Source organism: Bos indicus, chromosome 1, assembly GCF_029378745.1.
Source record: "Bos indicus isolate NIAB-ARS_2022 breed Sahiwal x Tharparkar chromosome 1, NIAB-ARS_B.indTharparkar_mat_pri_1.0, whole genome shotgun sequence".
NCBI classification, from domain to species: domain Eukaryota; kingdom Metazoa; phylum Chordata; class Mammalia; order Artiodactyla; family Bovidae; genus Bos; species Bos indicus.
Window position 1 is genome coordinate 142974442 of NC_091760.1, and position 24142 is coordinate 142998583.

Below are 24142 nucleotides of genomic sequence, written 5' to 3' on the forward strand. Positions count from 1 at the left end.
ATGGTGAAGGACTGGGAGGCCTGGAGTGCCGCCGTCCATGGGGTCACAAAGAGTCGGACGGACTGAATGTAACCGAATAGAGGAAATACGAAAGATACAAGAGATCCTGAGTCAAGCTCTGCCAGGCAGGAGGCAGAGGGGTGTCCGAAATGTGAGGAAGAGCAAGATGAAGATGTAGTTAAAACACACCTCTCTCCAGGGCATCAGGGCAGAATGAGACGGTCCTGACACTGGAGCATCTGTTGTGGGAGAGACCCTGCACAGCCCTGGGCAGAAAGGCCCCAGCACTTGGGTCCAGGCGGCAGCAGCTCAAGGGCAGAGCACAGCATGGTGACCTGGACTCACCATGATATCATGTTTATTAAGCAGGAAGGCTGAGAGAGGATGGTCCTGTGGGGTCTCAAGACAGAAGACTTGACTGAAGCTTCAGTGGGTGTCCTCAGACTCCTGAGCCGTGGTTTCCTGATGGGCAACTGTGATCTCTCCCGAGGAGGGTGCGAGGCTGGAGCAGTGATGTCAGGGCCACCTAACAGGTAAAACTCCATCCCCATGCTGGCCGCAGGGTGGTGCTGACATCATTACAGGTGACCTGTACACAGCGACCGCCCTATTACATTGTGATGCCCTGGAGGTTCGAACTCTATAAACCTCCCCATCCATCTGTCATGACTCATTGCAGCTTGACTTGGCCTCCTGGGCTGGGTCTCACTCTGGGTTTCGTGCCCAGAGCAGCTGCCCAGTCCTTGGCACCTCCTGTCCTGCCAGCTCTTCACCCTGAGCTGGAAGCTGCTGTCTGCTCAGTTCCCTGACACCCCAGCTGCAGGGGAGGGAAGTACCCCCAGTAACAGAGTATGGAAGAGGGACTGGTAAGGGAGGAGAAGGAAGGAGGAGACCTGCCTGGAGCACATGGGTGAGGAGCCCTGTAACCCAGGGCTGCACTTGGAGGCCAGCAGTCAGCCATCCAGCAGACTGCACGGCTCCAGCCAGTGCCCAAAGGCTGTTAAAAGATAGGAGACCCATCAGCTGGGGCCTTGGTTATCATCCCATGTTTATAGACTCTATTAAAGCAAACAAAGCAGACAGGCAGGATCTCCGCGCTGGTTTTGTTTGCCTTAATGAAGACCATTTGGACCCTAATTCAATATGCTCATTGTGCCCAGATACATGTTGCAGAACAGTGTGGCCATAAAGCAGAAAAATTCAGAGATTCTTGAGCCCATACATAACTGGTGGGGTGATTCTGAGGTTCAGAGTGATAAGGACTGTGGAAGCAGGCACGGGGCCAGGCTTCCCACAACTTTTCACTCTGCACTTTTCACTACAAAAAGGAAAAAGCTCCAAACTCTTTTTCTAGAAATTACAAAAATAATTTTAAAAGTTGTAATAACTTTGAATGATGCAGGATAAAGTGAACTGATATAAAAATATTTTCTTTTCAATGTTTCCTTAAAAATGCAATCATTTATATTATGGTCCTTTTCTCCCTTGCCTTTCACTTCTCTTTTTTTCTCAACTATTTGTAAGGCCTCCTCAGACAACCATTTGGCCTTTTTGCATTTCTTTTTCTTGGGGATGGTCTTGATCCCTGCCTTCTGTATAATGTCATGAGCCTCCATCCATAGTTCTTCAGGCACTCTATCAGATCAAATCTCTTGAATCTATTTGTCACTTCCACTGTATAATCATAAGGAATTTGATTTAGGTCATACTTGAATGATCTAGTGGTTTTCCCTACTTTCTTCAATTTAAGTCTGAATTTGGCAATAAGGAGTTCATGATCTGAGCCACAGTCAGCTCCGAGTCTTGTTTTTGCTGACTGTATAGGGTTCCTCCATCTTTGGCTGCAAAGAATATAATCAATCTGATTTCGGTATTGACCATCTGGTGATGTCCATGTGTAGAGTCTTCTCTTGTGTTGTTGGAAGAGGGTGTTTGCTATGACCAGACATTTTCTTGGCAAAACTCTATCAGCCTTTGCCCTGCTTTATTCTGTACTCCAAGGTCAAATTTGCCTGTTACTCCAGGTATTTCTTGACTTCTTACTTCTGCATTCCAGTCCCCTATAATGAAAAAGACATCTTTTTTGGGTATTAGTTCTAGAAGGTCTTGTAGGTCTTCATAGAACCATTCAACTTCAGCTTCTTCAGCATTACGGGTTGGGGCATAGACTTAGATTACCATGATATTGAATGGTTTGCCTTGGAAATGAACAGAGATCATTCCGTCATTTTTGAGATTGCACCCAAGTACTGCATTTCAGACTCTTTTGTTCACTATGATGGCTACTCCATTTCTTCTAAGGGATTCTTGCCCACAGTAGTTGATATAATGGTCATCTGAGTTAAATTCACCCATTCCAGTCCATTTTAGTTTGCTGATCCCTAAAATGTCGATGTTCACTCTTGCCATTTCCTGTTTGACCACTTCCCATTTGCCTTGATTCATGGACCTAACATTCCAGGTTCCTGTACAACATCGGACTTTACTTCCATCACCAGTCACATCCACAACTGGGTGTTGTTTTTGCTTTAGCTCTGTCTCTTCATTCTTTCTGGAGTTATTTCTCCACTGATCTCCAGTAACATATTTGGGCTCCAAAATCACTGCAGATTGCCAGGAGCCGGCATATTGCATATTGAGTGCAGCACTTCCACAGCATCATCTTTCAGGATCTGGAATAGCCCAACTGGAAGTCTATCACTGCCAGGAGCCAGCGTGAGGAACTCCACCCGTGGCAAAGGTCATGAGGAAGGAGGCTCGGCATACACAAAGGCGGGATCGAGCCTCAGGAGTCCCCCTGGAAATTCTCGAGCATCTACCCCCAAACCAGAGTCTGCCTACTTTCTGCTTTGTGCTTCACCTACACCTCTGACTTTACGGGAGGCTGTCCCCCACTACCTCTCTCTGAAAAAAGAGTTAACTTATAGCTCCAGTTAATAAAGTTCCTGGGTGTGATAGTGTTTCAACCTACAACTCCTTTGGAAGTCCTCTAGCCTGCCTGAATAGGTTTTTCCGGCCACATGTGATTGCTCAGAGCCTCCCAACTGTGAGAGGCATGAGATGTTCTAAACTGTCTAAATACAGAGTCCTTTGAGCAGTTAAAAGATTGATTAGAAATTGTATTGGTGAAGGGTTTTTCACTTGTTGGGCCAATGTTTGCTGCTAAGTTTCCATATCCCTTACCTGCTGTGTCCCTGGCAGTGTATTGATTAATATAATTGGTGTAAGTAGTAGCTTTAATGTTTGTAACCTTGGACCCTTGAGTTAATTTTTTTGTTGTTGTAGCCCACCACATCTTTGCCCTATAGGAATGCAACTTTAATGCTTTTGGAGGGTGGCGCCTGCCTAATCACCTTTAGAGAAAAATATGTTTTCTGAAGAAAGGGTCTTAAAATGTTAACAGGCCTCCAGGCCAGTAAATGATGCAAATCACCTAAACTTTTGCATATGATAAGTTTGCAGGAAGAAAGCCTGGCTTGCTGCATGACTCTACCCCTTCCCCCATTATCCTCTATGCATAACTTAAGGTATAAAAACTACTTTGAAAAATAAAGTGCAGGCCTTGTTCACCAAAACTTGGTCTCCCCATGTCGTTCTTTCTCTTACCTTCTGGCTGAATTATTCAGCCTCTTTTCTCCACTGAATTTCCTCACTAAGCTATCCTCATTCTATTACTTTTTATGTCTTTGATGAATATTTAAATAAATAGGTCGCCGATGCCGTCTCTCCTTCGAATACCCTGGATCAGCCGGGGCTGGTCCCCGGCAGCAGATGGTGACTGCAGCCATGAAATTAAAATATGCTTGCTCCTTGGAAGAAAATTATGACCAACCTAGACAGCATATTAAAAAGCAGAGACATTACTTTGCCAACAAAGTCCGTCTAGTCAAGGCTATGGTTTTTCCAGTGATTATGTATGGATGTAAGAGTTGGACCATAAAGAAAGCTGAGTGCCGAAGAACTGATGCTTTTGAACTGTGGTGTTGGAGAAGACTCCTGAGAGTCCCTTGGACTGCAAGAAGATCCAACCACTCCATCCTAAAGGAAATCAGTCCTGAATATTCATTGGAAGGACTGAAGCTGAAGCTGAAACTCCATTACTTTGGCCACCTGATGCGAAGAACTGACTCATTTGAAAAGACCCTGATGTTGGGAAAGATTGAAGGTGGGAGGCTAAGGGGACAACAGAGGTTGAGATGGTTGGATGGCATCACCAACTCAATGGACATGAGTTTGAGTAAGCTCTGGGAGTTGATGATAGACAGGGAGTCCTGGTGTGCTGCAGTCTATGGGGTTGCAAAGGGCCAGACACAACTGAGTGACTGAACTGAACTGATATTATGGTCCTGTTTATTTCTTCTTAACCTTGTTTTTACTTTCTGGGAAAACACTGATGTTCTCTATACAAATGTTATAGAAATAAATAGGATCATAATACAAATTATTGCATTTTTAAGGAAACATCAGAAATAAAATATTTTTATACCAATTCAGTTTATCCTATATCATACAAAGTTATTGCAACCTTTTTTGTGTGATTTCAACGAGAGATTTTTTAGGAGCTTCCCAGATGATGCTAGTGGTAAGGAAACTAACTGCCAGTTCAGGAAATATGAGACACAGTTTCGATCCCAGGGTGGGAAAGATCCCCTGGAGAAGGAAATCTCAACCCACTCCAGTATTCTTGCCTGGGAAATACCATGGAGAGAGGTGCCTGGTGGGCTATAATCCATAGGGTTGAAAAGAGTCGGACATGACTGAAGCAAGTCAGCACACACGCATGCATAAGATTTTTCAATTGATTCATCAAATAACTTCTCCATTGAAAATCTGAAGATGAATTTTCAGTACCATTACTTTTATGATTGTTATCCTCATTACTTTTCTGTATTTATTGATCAGTATTCCTTTGTTTTCAGCTTATAACCAATAGTCATTGTGATAAAAAATTAGTCAATGTATTGCTAAAAATATAAACGTTAAAACACTAATGATCAAAAGTGATTTAATTGATGGGACACTAAGCAAAGGAGGTGTCTTGAAATCAAACAAAACAGGATGCAAGACAAACCACTTACACATGATGGAGAGGGACACTTTACAAGCCACAGTGCACAATGAAGGTGTAACAACAGTCATCAATATCTTTGTACCAATAACGGGCTGCATGCTGAGTCACTTTAGTCGTGTCTGACTCTTTGTGACCCCATGGACTGTAGCCTGCCACACTCCTCTGTCCATGGGATTCTACAGGCAAGAATACTGGAGTGGGTGCCATGCCCTCCTCCAGGGGATCTTCCCAACCCAGGGATCTAACTGGCATCAGTTATGTCTCCTGCACTGGCAGGTGGGTTCTTTACCACTTGTGCCACCTGGGCTAGGCAGAGGTACACTTTACTAAACATAACATATAGATGGTACAGAAAGAGAGAACAACACAGCTGATGTTTAGTTGGAAACACATGGGGTGATGAGGACCCCATTCTGCGTGTAAGTTATGTGAGCAAAAAAATAAGAAAATGGAGACAAACAATATAATCAATAAGGTAAATCTTTTGTTCATTCAGTTGCTAAGTCATGTCTTGATTCTTTTCAATCCCATGGACTGTAGCATGCCAAGCTTCCCTGACCATTATTTCCCGGAGCTTGCTCAAACTCATGTCCCTCGAGTCAGTGATGTCATCCAACCATCTCTTTCTGTCACCCCTTTCTCATCCTGTCCTCAGTCTTGCCCAGTATCAGGGTCTTTTCCGATGAGTCGGCTCTTCACATCAAGTGGTCAAAGTATTGGAGCTTCAGCTTCAACATCTGTCCCTCCAATGAATATTTAGGGTTAATTTCCTTTAGGATTGACTGGTTTGATATCCTTGCTGTACAAGAGGCTCTCAAAAGTCTTCTCCAGCACTGCAATTCAAAAGCATCAATTCTTTGGTGCTCAGCCTTCTTTATGGCCCAACTCTCACATCCATACATGACTACTGGAAAAATCACAGGTTGACTATACAGACTTTTGTTGGCAAAGTGATGTCTGCGCTTGTTAATACGCACTCTGGGTTTATCATAGCTTTTCTTCCAAGGAGCAAGCATCTGTTAATTTCATGGCTTGAGTCACCATCAGCAGTGAATTTGGAGTTCAAGAAAACAAAATCTGCCACTTTTTATTTTCCATTTTTTCTCCATTTATTTGCCATGAAGTGATGGAACCAGATGCCATATTCTTGGTGTAGGGACACATGTATGTCAAACTTTAAGTCCTGATAATACAGATGGAACCGAGCAGAATCCTGCAGGGCACTGCCCACCTCCCCCACCCTTGAGTACAAAACCAAGAAGTTAATGAGAACAGTAGAGCCACAGACTGTTTTTGATGCACATTTATGAGTTATTTTACAAACACTGAAACTACCACCAGAGGGAAAAATCTAACTGCATGATGCCCAGACTGCAGCCGTGACATAGGCTGCTCCATCTTGAGCAGCACTGAGTCCATGGTCAGCACAGTTCCAAGAACTGGCCTCAAGAAAATGGGACTAACACTATTGCTTATAGTAATCTGCATCTTTGTGGGCATCAAAATAGTTGCAGTTTGTTCTGCCCATATATGTAAGCAGGCAACTAAAACTGTCAGCAAAGAGATGCTATAGACACTTGTCAACATCTTCCACTCTTAAGAACAGGGCGTGCTATGTCAGCATGAAGAACTTACAGAAGATGGACCTTCACCTCGATCCCGTAGAGGAGTGATGTCCTGACAAGTGGGAAATTGAAAGCAGATTTTTCGACCCTTTCCTGTTCCCCGTTTCTCTTTCCTCTAAACTTAAAAAGAACCTACTTATAGGAATGAGATCCCTAAGCAATCGAAACTAACTCCTGATGTATGTTCTCCTGAATTCACACCAGGCCTTGTCTAACTTGTGGATTCATTTCCTAGATGAGAAGTAAGAATGAAGAACTGAGTAGTTCATGAAGGACTAGCTCTCTACCCCCAGCTGCCCCCCATTAGCAATCCTGGATTTAGATCATGAAGGCAAGATAATATGTGAAGAGAGAGTCAGCCATTCTGCACACCATGGAGAAGGGTGCAGAACCTAGCCTCCTGCCTCAACAATTCACTGAGATTCTCATCCTCCGCCTTTTCCTTGAAAACTGTCATGGCTGAGCAGAATCTTCAGAGTTGTCTCCGGACATCAGTCACCTTCTCTCCAGATTGCTGGCTTTCCTGATTAACGCACTTCTCCTTTCCATGGACACTTGCCTCTCTAATTATTGGCTTATGAGCAGCAAGCAGCCAGATCTGGATTCCATAACACAACTTCTTAAGTGCACGTGAAATAATCACAGAATTTAATTGCAAAGAAAGCATTACATTCCATAGGGTAGAAACATCACAATTACTCTACCATCAAATGTAAAAAAGCCACAAGATAATGACAACACTTCTGGAAGTTCTTGCAAAGGGAAATTTAAACATCTCTACTAAATACTTGTAGCTAAAAGATTAACTACAAACTGAGATTATAGACTTTCTTTAAAAAATCATGATAATAGAAACATCACATTTCTGAATCTATGAAGAAGATTTGAAACAGTAATCAAAGGAAAATTTACAGATTTAAACACATATCAGTAATAAGGGAATTAAATCTCCAACTCAGAAAACTAGGAAAAGAATAAGAGCACGAGGTAAAATAGCACAAAGGTGAAGAAATTAATGAGGCAGCTAAGAGAAAAAGAATAAAGTAATCCATTGAAATCTTGGTTCTTTTAAAAAATAAAGTATGCAAACCACTAGCTAACCTAATCAAAATAGAAAAACAAAAAAGGAGAAAAAAACCCCAAATAAACAACAACAACAAAAGAATTCTTTGGGAAACATGATTAAATACAAGAAGCATAAGAAATGATAAGAGGTTGCTCTACATAACTCTATGTAGCTAATTTGGAAAAATCTAGATGAAATAGACAAGTTCCTAGAAAAATCACACTTTACCCAAAGTGCTTCAGTAGAGGCATTAAGCGCAAATCCACCAAAGAGGTAGCTCAGCTGGTAAAGAATCTGCCTGCAATGCTGAAGATTCGATTCCTGGGTTGGGAAAATCCTCTGGAGAAGGGATAGGCCACCCGTTCCAGTATTCTTGGGCTTCCCTGGTGGCTTAGACAGTAAAGGATCTGCCTGCAATGCAGGAGACCTGGGTTCAGTCCCTGGGGTGGGATGATCCCCTGGAGGAAGTCATGGCAACCCTCTCCAGTATTCCTGCCTGGAGAATCCCCATGGACAGAGGTGCCTGGTGAGCTATAGTCCACGGGGCGGCAAAGAGTCGGACACGACTGAGCGACAAGGCACATGACGAGGACTTAGAGAGCACTACCGAGGAACAAGTTTGTAAAACTCTCCATGCCCAGATGGTCTCACAGAGAAAGTCTAATAGAGTTGCAAGTACCAAATACTCCTCAATGCAACATAAATGGCTTCAGAGAATTTAAAAAAAAAAAAAAAAAGGAAAACGCCCAAATTCACACTGAAAAGATTAACTCAAAATGTGTCAGAAACCCAAAATATAGGAGCTAAGACTATAAAACTCCCAGAAGAAAACATACTAGAAAATCTTTGTGACCTTGGATTAGGCAAAGATTATTTTAGCTTAGGACACAGAAAGTGTGAATTGTTAAAATAAAAAAAAGGTTGAAAACACTGGGCATCTTCAAAATTACAAACGTCTGTTCTTTGAAAGACACTTAAATGAAATGGCAAGAAAATATCTGTACAAGATAAATTTGGTAAAGGTCCTGTATGCAGAATAGATAAAGAGCTATTACAACTCAACATATGGAGGACAGAACACCTGAAGAAAACTATGGGACTGACATATACAGACTCTATGTATAAAATAGGTGACTGATAAGGACCTACGTAAAGCACAAGGAGCTCTAGCCAATCCTCCGTAATGACTTATATGGGAAAAGAGTCTGAAGAAGAATGGCTATGTGTGTATGCGTGTAACTCATTCACTTCGCTGTACACCTGAAACTAACACATTATAAATCAATTATTCTCCAATAAAAATTAATTTTAAAAAAGACGTGAACACTTTACCAGAGAAAAAAGTAAGAAAAAGACAAGCCTCTGAAAAGACATCATTAGTTACCAGGGAAATATAAATGAAAGTGGAAACGAGATGCCCACTCCACACAGCAGCAGACTGAGAGTAAAGGCTGAAATGTCCTGCTGGAGAGGCCGTGGGAAACATCCACAGTTGGTCAGATTCTTATCAAGTTGAGCAGAACAGTTGCCGTAGGACTCAGCCAGCCTGCTTAGCAGATATTTGCCATGAGAAAAGGTATTTAACCTTTATTTATAGCCAGCTCCAGATGTGCACACACTTGTCCCCAGCAGCTTTGTTCCTAAAACAGTGAAACGACCCTGGAAAAAACCCCGAAAGCCTATGGTCGGGGGATGGTTCACAAACAGTGAAGTGGCCCCTACGCAGCCCCCACAGAGCCCTACTCAGCAGGGAACAGGTGTGGACAACCCCGACGCGCTTCAGATAGAGACAGACGCAAATGGCCGTGCAAGACATGTCTAAACTTACAGGAAACTCTCGAAGAGGCAAAACTGTAGTGAAGGGAAGCAGATCATTGGTTACTTCGGGCTGGATGTGGGAGCGATGCGTTGACTACAAAAGGGCATGAGTGGATTGAGGCGAAGGGTGAAGACGTTGTGTATTTTCATCGTGGTCATGTTTATACAACTGGATTCGTTTTTCAAAACTCACTGAATGGATTCACTTAAAATAGACTAATTTTATTGTATTGAATTGTGGGCTTCCCTGGTGGCTCCGTAGTAAAGGATCTATCTACCTGCTAAGGCAGGAGATGTGGGTTTGATCCCTGGGTTGGGAAGATCCCCTGGAGAAGGGAATGGCAACCCACTTCAGTATTCTTGCCTGGAGAATCCCATGGACAGAGGAGCCTGGCGGGCTACGGTTGATGGGATTGCAAAAAAGTCAGACACAATGGCTGAACAACAGCAGCAACAACAGAGACTAATTTAAAAAACAACAACCTCAAGGTATGACCATTAGCAATATTACTGATGTGAAAACAGTGAATTGAAGTCTGTCCCCAAATTCCCATATTGAACCCTTAAGGTGACTATGTTCAGAGCTGGAGCCTTTATGGAAGTAATTAAACTTAAGTGAGGTCATCAGGACCTAACAGAAGCAGAAGATATTAAGAAGAGGTGGCAAGAATACACAGAAGAACTGTACAAAAAAGATCTTCACGACCCAGATAATCACGATGGTGTGATCACTGACCTAGAGCCAGACATCCTGGAATGTGAAGTCAACTGGGCCTTGGAAAGCATCACTATGAACAAAGCTAGTGGAGGTGATGGAATTCCAGTTGAGCTATTTCGAATCCTGAAAGATGATGCTGTGAAAGTGCTGCACTCAATATGCCAGCAAATTTGGAAAACTCAGCAGTGGCCACAGGACTGGAAAAGGTCAGTTTTCATTCCAATCCCAAAGAGGCAATGCCAAAGAATGCTCAGACTACCGCACAATTGCACTCATCTCACGTGCTAGTAAAGTAATGCTCAAAATTCTCCAAGCCAGGCTTCAGCAATACGTGAACTGTGAACTTCCTGATGTTCAAGCTGGTTTTAGAAAAGACAGAGGAACCAGAGATCAAATTGCCAACATCCGCTGGATCATGGAAAAAGCAAGAGAGTTCCAGAAAAGCATCTATTTCTGCTTTATTGACTATACCAAAGCCTTTGACTGTGTGGATCACAATAAACTGTGGAAAATTCTGAAAGAGATGGGAATACCAGACCACCTGACCTACCTCTTGAGAAATCTGTATGCAGGTCAGGAAGCAACAGTTAGAACTGGACATGGAACAACAGACTGGTTCCAAATAGGAAAAGGAGTATGTCAAGGCTGTATATTGTCACCCTGCTTATTTAACTGCTATGCAGAATACGTCACGAGAAACGCTGGACTGGAAGAAACACAAGCTGGAATCAAGATTGCAGGGAGAAATATCAATAACCTCAGATATGCAGATAACACCACCCTTATGGCAGAAAGTGAAGAGGAACTAAAAAGCCTCTTGATGAAAGTGAAGTGGAGAGTGAAAAAGTTGGCTTAAAGCTCAACATTCAGAAAAATAAGATCATGGCATCCGGTCCCACCACTTCATGGGAAATAGATGCGGAAACAGTGGAAATAGTGTCAGACTTTATTTTTGGGGGCTCCAAAATCACTGCAGATGGTGACTGCAACCATGAAATTAAAAGACGCTTACTCCTTGGAAGGAAAATTATGACCAACCTAGGTAGCATATTCAAAAGCAGAGACATTACTTTGCCAACAAAGGTCCATCTAGTCAAGGCTATGGTTTTTCCTGTGGTCATGTATGGATGTGAGAGTTGGACTGTGAAGAAAGCTGAGCACCGAAGAATTGATGCTTTTGAACTGTGGTGTTGGAGAAGACTCTTGAGAGTCCCTTGGACTGCAAGGAGATCCAACCAGTCCATTGTGAAGGAGATCAGCCCTGGGATTTCTTTGGAAGGAATAATGCTAAAGCTGAAACTCCAGTACTTTGGCCACCTCATGCGAAGAGTTGACTCATTGGAAAAGACTCTGATGCTGGGAGGGATTGGGGGCAGGAGGAGAAGGGGATGACAGAGGATGAGATGGCTGGATGGCATCACTGACTTGATGGACGTGAGTCTGAGTGAACTCCGGGAGTTGGTGATGGACAGGGATGCCTGACGTTCTGCGATTCATGGGATCGCAAAGAGTCGGACATGACTGAGCGACTGAACTGAACTGAACTGAACTGAGGTCATCAGGGTAGGGCCTTACCTGACAGGAGCAGGCCTTATAATCCCCTTTCTCACTCTCCCTTCGTGTATACGAAAGGCCACACAAAGGCACAGCCAGAAGGTGACCATCTTCAAACCAGCAAGAGTCCCTAACTTCCTAGACTGCAGCACTAAATGTGGCATCTCTGCTTTGTGAACCCACGTCAATAAATCTGGGGCTTCCCTGTGGCTCAGACAGTAAAGAATCTGCCTGCCGTGCAGGAAGCCCAGGTTCAATCCCTGGGTCAGGAAGATCTCCTGGAGAAGGGAATGGCAATCCACTCCAGTATTCTTGTCCAGAGAATTCCATGGACAGAGGAGCCTGGCAGGCTATATAGTCCATGGGGTCACAAAGAGTTGAGCACGACTGAGCCACTAACACACACACATCAATAAATTCAGCCTGATTTGACTTTACAAGTTTAGCAATTTACAATAGTTATTAAGGTTACTAATAGTTACTTAAGTTATTAACTTACAATCTCTGGACATCAGAGCCCACCAGGGACTCTGTCCAGGGGATTTCCCAGGAAAGAATCCTGGTGTGAGTTGCCATTTTCTCCTCCGGGGGATTTTCCCGATTCAAGGATCAAACCCTTGTCTCCTGCCTCTTCTGCATTGGCAGGCGGATTCTTTACCAGTGCGCCACCTGCGGATCCTCCATCAGGAAGCTGAGTACTGTCAGATGCCAAATCTCTGCCCGCTGAAAGTAGGAATGTCTGTTCCCAGGGTGGCCAGCAGAGGGCACTGGAGGACAGGCAGCCATGTGAGCGTCCTGGCCCTGGAAGGTTCCTCATGGGGAAACTCCTTCTGTTCATTCACCTTGTGTCATAAGTGAGGCAAACAGGACGATCCCTCCTTCCTTGAAGCCTCATTTCTGACTGTGCTAAATTAAGCTTGAGCCTTCATTAAGTGCTGAGCTCTCTTTTGTTGTTCAATTGCTAATTCGTGTCTGACTCTTTGCGACTCCACAGCACGCCAGGCTCCCAGAGCTTGCTCAATCTCCCAGAGCTTGCACCATCTCCCAGAGCTTGCTCAAACTTATGTCCATTGAGTCGGTGATGCCATCCAATCATCATCCTCTGTTGTCCCCTTCTCCTGCCCTCAAATCTTTCCCAGCATTAGAGTCCTTTCCAATGAGTCAGATCTTCGCATCAGGTGGCCAAAGTATTGGAACTTCAACTTCAGCATCAGCTCATCCAGTGTAATATTCAGGGTTGGTTTCCTTTAGGACTGACTGGTTTAATCTCCTTGCTGAGCTCTCTTTGGACCCCAGGAAATATAGAAGTGGCCAGCCATGGGACCTTCTAGAAATCCAGTCCCCCAGCGCCAGAGCAGTATTAGCCCAGGCATCTGACTCCTGGGTGTGCATCTGAGCTGCCAGGGAGGCCTGGTTGGTTTGGAGCAGGGATCCAGCCCTGGGACCATGGATTGAAATGACTCCTTGGGTTGCCATCCATGTGGGCTGCAGTGGGGTCCAGGAAGCTGCCAGCAGTGTCCTGGAACACCTTACAGCTCTTCACACAGACGCAGACAGGCCTTGGGGCAGGGACAAGCCTTGGGGCTGTGTAAACAGAAGGGCTCGGGGCTGAAGGGGAGGGGCTTGACCAGTGGGAACGGGCCTTGGGAACCAGGCTGGGGAGAGCAGTGATCTGTGAGGGCACAGCCCTGAGTCTGCTTGGCTAAGCTGGCTGGGAGGCACGGGGTCACCTCGCTGTGGCTGGATGGACAAGCCACCAGCCAGGGGGAGGGGCGCTGCTCACTGCCCAGGTGCTGCTGAGGGGTGCAGACCACAGGAGCACCCTCCACTCTGTGTGTGTGGCCCTGAAGCGGTAGCTTCGTGGGTTGCAGAGGACACCATGCGTCAGCACGGAAGACAAGGCTGCTTTCTCAAGGCTGTGGGGCCCCGAGGCTCAGCACCCTTGCCAGGATCCCCACTAAGTATAGCGAGAGGGAAAATGAAGTCTCCTCTCATTTCAAGACAGAGCATGAGATGGTTGGATGGTGTCACCAACTCAATGGACATGAGTCTGGGTAAACTCTGGGCATTGGTGATGGACAGGGAGGCCTGGTGTGCTGCAGTTCATGAGGTCGCAAAGGGTTGGATATTACTAAGCAACTGAACTGAGTTGAACTCATTTCACAGGAATGCTGCCAGCAGGCAGACCCTCAGGGTGTTCCCAGGGGTCCAGCAGTTAGGGTGCAGCCTGCGGTGGGGACAGCTGCCCCCCTGACCACCACTTTAGCCAGGGCCACAGAAGGCTCCCCAAGGAGGGGACCTGGCAGGGATTAGCCTTCCTGTATCAGCAGGGGGTACCTTGGAGGGGCTGATGACCTGGCACTGAGACAGGGAGATCCCTTCTGTACCCCCAGGTAATGGGACCTGGACTGTTGGGGTCGGTACATGTGAATCCAACAGTATCTAGTCACTTTAATGAAGCACTCACCATGTGCCCCACACTGGTCCAACCACATCTCAGAGTTTAACTCACAGAATCCTCACAGCAAGCCCACAGAAAAAGGTGCTATTAATACCTCCCACATTGCACGTGAGTAAAACTAGGTACCAACCACCTAAGTCACTTGCCCAAGGTTACACGGCTAGGAAGCAGCCTTGATACAGAAACTGTTACAGAAGATAAGTGCAATGCATATGTATTAATATATATTGTTGTTTAGTTGCTAAGTCATGTCCGACTCTTTTGCAACCCCAAAGACTGTAGCCCATAAGGCTCCTCTGTCCATGGGATTCTCCAGGCAAGAATACTAGAGTGGGTTGCCATTTCCTTCTTCAGGGGATCTTCCTGACCCAGGAATTGAACCCGCATCTCTCACATTGGCAGGCAGGTTCTTTACACTGAGCCAACATATATATATATGTTGGAGATCTGGTGTGTAAACTTACTGCAGCCCCCTAATTCCATGGTGCCCTGTGGGGGCACTGAGGGGGTCACCATGGTGGGCACCGTGGAGGTCAGGTTGGGCTGTGGCCTCTCCTTCTTCTTTAGGCAGAAGCAGGGAGAAGGGGTTATCAGCAGAGGGGCTGGCCCCCTGGACCCCAAAGCAACATCTGAGGTGTTTATGAGTGTGAATCCCATCTCCAAAATATACGTATAATGAATATAACAACTATTATGAACACACAGTTGATCCTTGTGATTCGCAGGTTTTCTGTCTGCAGATTTGCTGGCTCACTGGAACTTGTATGTAGCCCCAGAGTCGGTGCTGCCTGGCTTTTATGGCCATCAGCTCTGCGAGCCTGAGCATGGCAGGGAGACCCTGAACATCCCCCAGTGAGAGCCCAGGGCGACCCTGCCTTCTTGTTTCAGCTCACCCTATAAACCAAGGGCCTTTCGGGGCCTTTTCACAACCTTGTTTTTCGTATTTTTGTGCTTGTAGCTGGTGACTTTGCTTTTTGCGTGACCAGAGCACAGTGAGAGTGCCGTGTCATGTCCCAAGTGCAAGAGGCTGGGCTGTGCCCTCCAGAGAAAGCATGGGCATCAGAGGAGCCCCCTGCAGGTGTGAGTTACGGGGCTCTGGGGTGAGCTCAATGTTAGTGAAACAACAGCATATATTAAATCAGTTGTCTTTATTTTATTTTCCTTTTGCAACTGTAATTATCTTTTATTTTTTGTCTGGCTATTGATTGTGAAAACTGACAAATATCTTTCACCATTGTGGGAAAAAAAAAAAGAGAAAAGGAGAGCGAGGCAAATACAAGTGAAAATGACAGGGTCCCTGAGAATGCTCGTTTTGTAGTGTCCATCACAGCCTCCCCTCCAGAATCTTGTCCATTATTGCTGATCGGCCCTCAGCATTCTGCTTCAAAACTCAGTGGTTCCGGGAAATCATCAGAGGGCAGATTTTTGATACCAGCTGGTATGTGACCCCAAGTCCTCGATCGCCAGTCTCCTTGTTTCCACCCTCCTGCAGCAGCCAGTCTGTGTTCATCCCCACTCGCCACACCAGCTCCAGTCACCCACACGGCCTTCCTTGACACGGGAGCCAGGACCCACCATAGTCCACTCAACCCAGGGCTCCCGCTGTCTCCTGGCTTCCTCGCGGGTGCCATACTTATACTACTAAGGGGTCTTCACACAGAAACACACACCAAGCAAGGTCACGTGCTGGTCAGTTGGCCAAGAGGCCCTAAGGCACCCAGCTCTGCATTTTCCCCAATCCTGATTGTTCACGATTTGCTCATTTGGGGTCAGTGATTTCACAGAAGAGAACTACCTTGAATAATGGAATCCACTGTATGTATACTCAATATACAGCTAGCATGTAATGAGCGTAACATACAAATGCACGTTCTGAGGACCCACGCCCGCTCTGGACTCAGTTGTGCTGCACTGCAGCGCAGGGGGAAGGACTGTTAGACCTGAGGCCACTGAGTGGCCCGCTAGGTGTCAGGACAGGAGGAGCAGACGGTCCTGGGAGGAGCTGCGTTTACTGGGAGCAGCTGTGCGCCAGGGCAGCTCACACACGTATTTCCCACCACGACCTTGCTGGGGATGCAATCATCACCCACGAACGACAAACAGGACACTTGAAAACCTCGGTGATAAGACAGCCTCCCCAAGGTCACTGTGACAAGCACTGTGACATCTCCTCTTGTCCCTCTCCCAGGACCTGCCTGGCCCCCTCTCCTTTGGTCCCCTGTGACTGCCTCTCAAAGCACCTTCATCACCTGAGCCAGCCGGCCAAAGACCTGGATGAACCCCGGGGCCCAGAGACCAGGACAGTGGGAGTGAGTCCCATCCCCCATCAGACCCTCTGCACCCAGCCCACCCTTCTGCACCATCAGCAACTTCCCAGCTGAGCCCAGCGGGGCAGTGAGCACCTCTGGAGGGAGCAGAGGGGGAGAGGGAGGGAAGAAGGCATAAGAGAGGAGAACGAAAGGTTGATTGTCTGATGGTGGGGGGAAGGATGAGGGAGGCTTGAATGTCTCCAGCTGCTGCTCCAGGGACAACAAGAGTACCCCCGTCCCCCGGGCCTGTGGGCCACTTACAGAAGGAGATCGGGGGCCGCTCCGAACCACACTGAGATACCAGGCGGTTCTCGGTAGTCAATGGTGTGGGAGCAAGAGGAGTTAGAGATATACGTCACACAGATTAAAACGGCCTAAGAACCCCCAAGCCCAGAGAATGCCACTGAAATTGCTTAAAAATCTGCACTCAGCTATCAGAAGGGCCATAAGGAGTCATCTGGGAAATGAGGGGGGCGTACATCAGAAAGAATCTGTGAGAGGAGGTGGGATTGCGGATGGGGCGTGAGAAGAGGATTCCTGCGAAAGAATCAGGGCGCCTCTACCTGCTTCCCTGGTGGCTCAGACAGTAAAGAATCTGCCTGTAATGTTGGACATCCATGTTCAATCCCTGGATCGGGAAGATCCCCGGAGGAGAACCCACTCCAGTATTCTTGCCTGGGAAATCCCATGGACAGAGGAGCCTGGTGGGCTACAGTCCATGGCAAAGAGGCAGACACAGCTGAGGGACTAACACCTGCAGCCCGGGAGCAGGAGCCTGAGAGCAGAGGCTCCACCAGATCCTAAACCCCAGACGGCCTGGCGCCAGGAACAGAAGCACCCAATTCCGGGTCCGGGAGTGCAGGTACGAGTAATTCATGTGTCAAACCTTTCCCCCAGTACGTCAATGGTGGGGTTTGACTTGGCTCTGCGATGGGGAGGTGGGGAGGCTGACTCAGGGACTCATAAACTGCACGTGAGGACAAGTTGAGAAGACAAGGCACCTGGTGACTAATCAATTCACAACCACTGAGCCACTTGTCTTGAGTGTTTCAGACCCCGCGTTCCAGCCAGAGCCATTGTTTTATGGGATTTATGTGTGTGTCTTAGCAAGATATAGACGCAACACTGACCTAAGGCAGAACGGGGCCCTTTTCTCAAAATCGGTGTCCCGAGAGGGGATGTGGAGCCAAGTCTCTACCTGGAAAAAGCACTCTAGAATTCCCGCCTTGCAGGACAAAGCCACTGTCACACAGGAGAGGCCCTGGGTTTCTGGGGTGACTGGGCCCAGGCTGGGGGAGGAGGAACGGGGAGGGGTAGGCCACAGAGTCCGGCCTTGGATCACCCATGTTGCAGCCCCACCGCTGTGTGGCAGAATGTCAGGATCCCTTCACCACGGTGCCCGAAATATCTTTCACGCCACGACCTTCCCATAGGCTGCATAGAAGCCTTGATGAAAGTTTCAAACTTCCTCTTCAGGACAGCTTTCAAATTACAGCACAGTGCTGAGGCCGTTTGCTCCCAGGCCGAGGGGAGGAGGCACAGAAGCCCAAGTCCCCCACTCTCTTTTGGAAGCGGCATTAGGGTGACTTGCATGAATTTCAAAAGCAAGCACTCAGTGATACATTTGTAAAAGCAGTTTTGTAATTGCAATCTGAAATTATTTGTTACTCCAAGAGTAGCCTGTAATTTCTAATATGCTTTTAGGGATTTGGTGATGGTGGTTTAGTTGCTAAGTCGTGTTCGACTCTTAGAACCCCATGGACTATGGCCCGCCAGGCTCCTCTGTCCATAGAATTCTCCAGGCAAGAACACTGGAGTGGTTGCCATTTCCTTCTCCAGGGGATCTTTCTGACTCAGGGATCGAACCTCTGTCTCCTGCATTGCAGGTGGATTCTTTACCACTGAGCCACCAGAGAAGCCAATTTTTTACAGGTAAAGTCTTTGAATTTTTATACAGTGATTGAGTATGAGAGTTTTAAAGGGATCATGGATTCCGAAGTTCCTTACATACAATACATTTTCACTGTCAGAGTAGCCTGAACCTATTAGATGAATTCTTGCTCTTAAAGCAGATAAAAGAACATTAAAGTTACACACAACACATATATGTACTCTCAATAACTTTCTCTCTCAAACACACATGCTCACAAGCTTTGGCCACCTCTGCGCCAATGAAGCCAACATGGAACTTAGCAGATTTTAAGGGCTTTCTTTATTTGAAGAAATCATATGTGAAGCCATTGAAAGGGATAAAAAGCAGATGACGAAAACCCAGCAACTGGGGAAACATGAAATCCGAAACTGTAAGATGGTGAGTTTTCTTCTTCTGTTTCGGCACATCCAAGGAGCCTGGAGGGTTCTCTGAAGCCACTGCCTCTTAGTAATGACAGTCTAGAAATTTAAACACAAGACGGTTGGTAAGAGTACCAGGAAGCCTGGAATCTGGGCTAAGAGGCTCCATGGGTTTTGGGACTACAGCTCTCAGTCCAGCCATCCCTGCTGGAGAAGAAGTTGCCTACGGGGACACAGCCAGATGCCCTCTGGGAGTCCATTCTCCTCAAATAATTGGTAGTTTTCCAAGTAGACCCTTAGGTCACTCAAAAAATCACTTGGAAACTTCTGAAAGAAAAAGCATGCTCTTTGGAACATCCTGATTTCCCTAAAGGACTGATGCATTCTTCCCATCCTTTGGAAACATGTGATCTTTCCTTGTCGAATTCAAGGTCAGGGACACACTGTAGCTAAGGGGGTGGCAGGAAGGAGATGGCCCCCCGGGACTGGCACTGGGGCAGGACCTGTCACCCATGGTCACGGGAGAGAGCATCAGGGTCCGCAACAGAAGAGACCACATCTGCTTTGCTCTGGATCCTACCCATGATGCCCAGCGCAGGGCAAGGCATTTGGAAGCACCCAAAATAGTGACACCAGCCAACTGTGCTGGGACCTGGGGCTGTGGCTGAGGGTCAGGTGCTTTATACAACCATCAGAAAAGACACCGTGGGAAGACCCGAGGGCTTAGTTTATTTATTTATTTTTTTAAAGCTGTCCTTGTTGAGAACATTCTTGAATTGACTTCTGAGACGGTTCACAATAACGGTGAGCTCCCACACGAGTACGGTTTTTCCTAAACTGGCCACCCCCGGGGTCTGGAGGCCTGGCATCGGGCATCCTGGCGAGCTGAGGACCTCCCCGACCCTGGCTCCCACTGCCCCTGAGAATTGCCTGTGTCTGGGCAATTCCCTGTGTTCTCCGACGTTACCTTCCACGGAGATGGGGAAGAAGCACCAGGGCACTTTGGGGATGGTGTTGGAGAAGCAGCACTTCCGGGACTCACACTCCTCAGGACTGATGCCGGGGTAGCCACAGTCCTTGCGAGCCGAGACCTCCATGACACACTCCTCCGACTCTGCAAGGCACCACCGGGTTTGGGGACAACAAGGGGATGCAGTTAGGCTGGTTCATTAGCCAGACACATCCATCCCATCCTGCTGGGGGAGCATCTTGGGCTCACAGGTTTGGGGTAGCAACAGGGGCTCCTGGGACTGTCACCCCTGGACTACAGGTGGGCATCAGCGGGTGGCCACCCCTTCTTCCTGATACCCAAGTCAGAGGGAAAGTTGCTTCACCTCCCTGGACTTGACATGGCTCTATAAAATGGAGTTGCCCACACTACCTCTTGGGAGGATCCTTTAAAGTTATAAAGCATTTGACCAAGAATTGAGTGGCTTCCCTGGTAGCTGAGTGGGAAAGAATCTGCCTGCAATCCAGGAGACCTGGGTTCGATCCCTGGGTTGGGAAGATCCCCTGGAGAAGGGAATGGCAACCCACTCCAATATTCTTGCCTGAAGGATCTCATGGACAGAGGAGCCTGGTGGGCTACAGTCCATGGGGTTGCAGAGTCAGACATGACTGAGTGACTAATACTGACTAATACTAACACAGAGAATTGACACCCAAGGACCCTCCCACTACTGGATGAACCTTGGCGATAGACAAACCGACCACCCGCCGTCAGTTCCGTTTCCCCCACAGCCCGGGAGCCTCCGACCAGCACCCGTGAGGGGTGTGGACGGGACCCAAGGTGCTGAGTTCCACACAAATGGCTCTGCTTTGCAGACAGAACTTTTTGTGTGCCTGCCTTGAAACAGGTGACTTTTTAAGTTGATAATATGCACAGATACAAAACTCACTCTCAAAAGATGACTCTAGAAGCCTTAACTTTATTTCTTAACATTTGGGGTCTGTTTGCAGTTATGTTAATAACACATCCTGATTTTAATGCCTTTATGTCCCTTAGAAGCTGATTCAGGAGCCATAGCCAACAGGGTCCTGAGACTCGCTCTTCCTTCAAATACAGTCAAGCAGTTGGATCCCCTGAAGTCTCCCTAGTCAGATCCCCTGAAGTCTCCCTAAAAGGACAAACATCTCACCCTCGGGATCTAATGTGGACACAGGAGACAGAGGGCATTTTCTCTTCCCTTGGGCTGGCCTGAGTGGTTAGAGAGCCTGGGGAAGCTGGGTCCTGGGCTGCTGGCCGGGGCTCAGGAGTGGACCTTGCCTGTTACCTTGCTTCGGGAGGGGATTGAAACACCAAGGGACCCTGGCGACGCTGGAGTCGAAGCAGCATCCTCTGGAGAAGCAGTCGTCACTGCTGATGCCTGGGAAGCCGCAGTTCACCCTGTTGTGGGGGTTCAGGCGCGAGCACTGGCAGGCGTCTGCAAAGAAGCCCAGGTCAGCCAGCCCCCTACACGTGCCCCCGCCCGCCAGCGCATCCAGGATGCTCCATCAGCTCCGCTCCAGCCTTGTAAAGGCCGTCTTATCGCGCTTGTGTTGGAACCACACAGCGTCCTTCAGAGGAATTGACAGGGCTTGGCTGAAAGTGTTTTATTAGTTTAAAAATAAAACCTTCTGGCAAGAGGGTGGACAGATGGACTCAGGCCAAGGTCAGGATGAAAGTGAGCAAGTTGGACCCTCTGGGAGACCTTGATGGGCCTCCCACCCAGCCCCTCCTCGAGCTGGCCCACCCACACCCAAGGCTGCTCTGACCAATCCTGAAGGGGGTCCTCCTGGGACATCTCACCCCTCTCCCCCACTGTCCTCCCTGAATGGTGGGAAGCGGGTGGACACATGTAGGAGCCAGCTGCATGGCCAGCATCCCCAGTCCTAGGACACCTTCCCACCTGCTTCCCCACCATCCACATTTTCTCTTCCAGGGAAACTAATACAAATGGAGACCCCCAGGGGGCAGGAGGCAAGGACCTCACATCCCACCACCCCCACCCTCTGGGTTCTAGAAGGCTCCCAGGCTCGCTGGCTCGGATGCTCCACATCCCCTCAGGGACCTGAATCTCCACTTACCTGGTTTCTGGGCCCCTGCCAGGGTGCACAGACCCAGCAGGAGAAGCGCAGCCAGGAGCCAAGTGCCTCGGGGTCCCATGTCCAAGTTCATCTGCACCCCAGGGCCACCAGAAGAGTGCACACTCCCCGCTGCCAGGGGTGTTTTATAAGCTTCTCTCTGTTTGCTCAGCAAGCAAGATAAACTCGTCTCTGCCTGTGGCACCAACGATTTGAGGCCTTTGTTAGGAAAACGAGTTGCGATAGCTTGGCCAGCAGGTGGTGGGGGGTAGGGGTGACAGAGCAGAGCACTGGGCTTCCCACAAGCACAGCCAGGCCACCCCCCTGCCCCTGCCCCAGGCAGGGAGCCGGGTCATGCCAGGATGCCGACGTGGAAGATAGCACATGTGGTGCTGGGCGCTCGTGGGGTTCCACCCAGGAAGGGAGAAGTTAGGGATTTCTCCTGATAAAGCACGTGGCTAATACCACAGGAATTTTTAAGTCCTGGGCCCAAGGCTACCAGGGAAAATGAGCTAACTGCTGTCAGAGCAGACCCCTTCTGCAGGAACAGGAGGATGGCAGGAGACCCTCCTCCAGGGCTCCTGGTCCCTGGTCTGTATCTCCTTGTCTCTGTCTTGGGGAAGGGATGGATCTCCATGGAGATGAGGCTGACAGGGTAAAATGAACAGCCTCAGATGAGTGTAAAAGTGACAAGTTCATGTCAGCCAAGCCTGCATGCATGCTAAGTCACTTCATTCATGTCTGACTCTGCAACCTTACAGACTGTAGCTCACCAGGCTCCTCTATCCATGGGATTCTCCAGGCAAGAATACTGGAGTGGGTTGCCATGCCTTCCTCCAGGGGATCTCCCCAACCCAGGGAGCAAACCTGTCTCTTAAGTCTCCAGCTTTGGCAGGCAGGTTCTTTTCCACTGCTGCCACCATTTCTTTTCTTCCATGATAATTGTCTGTTTTCTAAAAGATGGCACCTGTGAACCAGCCTGTGCTCAACATAAGATGCTCCAGGGGAAGGGGTCTGAAAATGGGACTCAAAGAGACAAAAGAGAAATGGGGGGAATGCACCCCATGGGAATAGAGGAGAGATGGGGTGAGGTCAAGGAAGTTCATGAATGCCCCAACACTGGGGCACTTCTGGGAACCACCAATCTGTCAAGCACGGCTTGAGCAGCCAGGAACCTGAAGATGTATGGAGTCTGGAACTCTGGGTCTTCGAGTCTGGAGAACAGACCTGCATGCTCGGGGCTTCTGCCAGCTCCAGTTCCAGCGCCTACAGATTGGACCCCTGCCTAGAGCCTTGCCGAGCAGCCCTGGGGCTCTGTCTTATCAAACTGTGAAAAAGTCACCTTTCCCCACCTGTGTCTCTGTCACCCTTCACCACCACCAGGACACAGGACCCTGAGTCTTCTCTTCCAGGTTCTCAGCCCCACTTTCCTCTCTGCCTCTTCCCTCTTGGCCCAACTTCCCGCTGTCCCATCCGGGCCTTTTCAGGATTCCTGCTGAAACCAGCTGATCCATGCCAAAGAGACAGCTCATCAGCCCCTTGTTCTCTGGCCTGCATCCTCCTTGGGGAGCTCCTTCTGCCTCCATCGGAGGTGGAGCTGTTCGGGCTCCCACCCAGGGCACCATCCGTCCACATGGCACTTTTTGCTTTTAGAAAAGGGCACATTTTCTTCAAGACAAGCTACTTCCACCTGTGGGGAAGTCATTATGGAAGATGCAATGTCTACAGTGTGAGCGGCACCCACCTGAGTGTGGACCTGTGCCCACAGAATAGCCTCTAAGCTGTGTTGGGTGACTCTGATGGGAGTTGGGTGACTCCCATCACATGAGGCTGGACACTGACCTTGAGCCACAGTGTCACCTAGGCTCCTTGAAGATGCATCTTAAAAAAGATCCCGCATTCTGCAACTAAGTCAAACAAACAAGAAGAAAAAGAGAAAGTTTTACAGCAACTGAAGACACACCGCAATCAGGGGAGCATGTTAAGAATTACAAGTGATCTCTCATCTGAAACAATGCAATATGCAGGGCAACAAAATGATATTTAAGTGCTAAAATGATATTTAAGTGCTAAAAGAGAAAACCTTGTCAAGTCAGAATTCTATACTCATGGAAAATTCCTTCAAAAATAAAGGCAAAATACTTAAAAAAAAAATATATATATAT

General features: G+C 47.8%; 1 protein-coding gene across 1 annotated transcript; it reads right to left on the reverse strand.

The window, feature by feature from the left end:
- Positions 1–18815: 18815 nt before the first annotated feature.
- Positions 18816–22346, reverse strand: TFF2 (trefoil factor 2). Its single transcript, XM_019968137.2, has 4 exons — positions 21981–22346; positions 21188–21337; positions 19882–20028; positions 18816–19013 (listed from the first exon to the last, which is right to left on the reverse strand). Exons 1-4 carry the CDS (start codon positions 22069–22071, stop codon positions 19000–19002), a joined length of 402 nt encoding a protein of 133 aa, XP_019823696.1. The 5' UTR covers positions 22072–22346; the 3' UTR covers positions 18816–18999.
- Positions 22347–24142: the final 1796 nt, after the last annotated feature.

What these genes read in the sequence shown, in the direction of transcription:
- TFF2 (XM_019968137.2), bottom strand. Translation starts at nt 22,071, where the DNA reads ATGAACTTGGACATGGGACCCCGAGGCACTTGGCTCCTGGCTGCGCTT. An exon ending in GGCAGGGGCCCAGAAACCAG is followed by an intron (nt 21,338 to 21,980) that starts GTAAGTGGAGAT and finishes GCTTCTTTGCAG; the next exon opens with ACGCCTGCCAGTGCTCGCGC. An exon ending in CAATCCCCTCCCGAAGCAAG is followed by an intron (nt 20,029 to 21,187) that starts GTAACAGGCAAG and finishes GGTGCCTTGCAG; the next exon opens with AGTCGGAGGAGTGTGTCATG.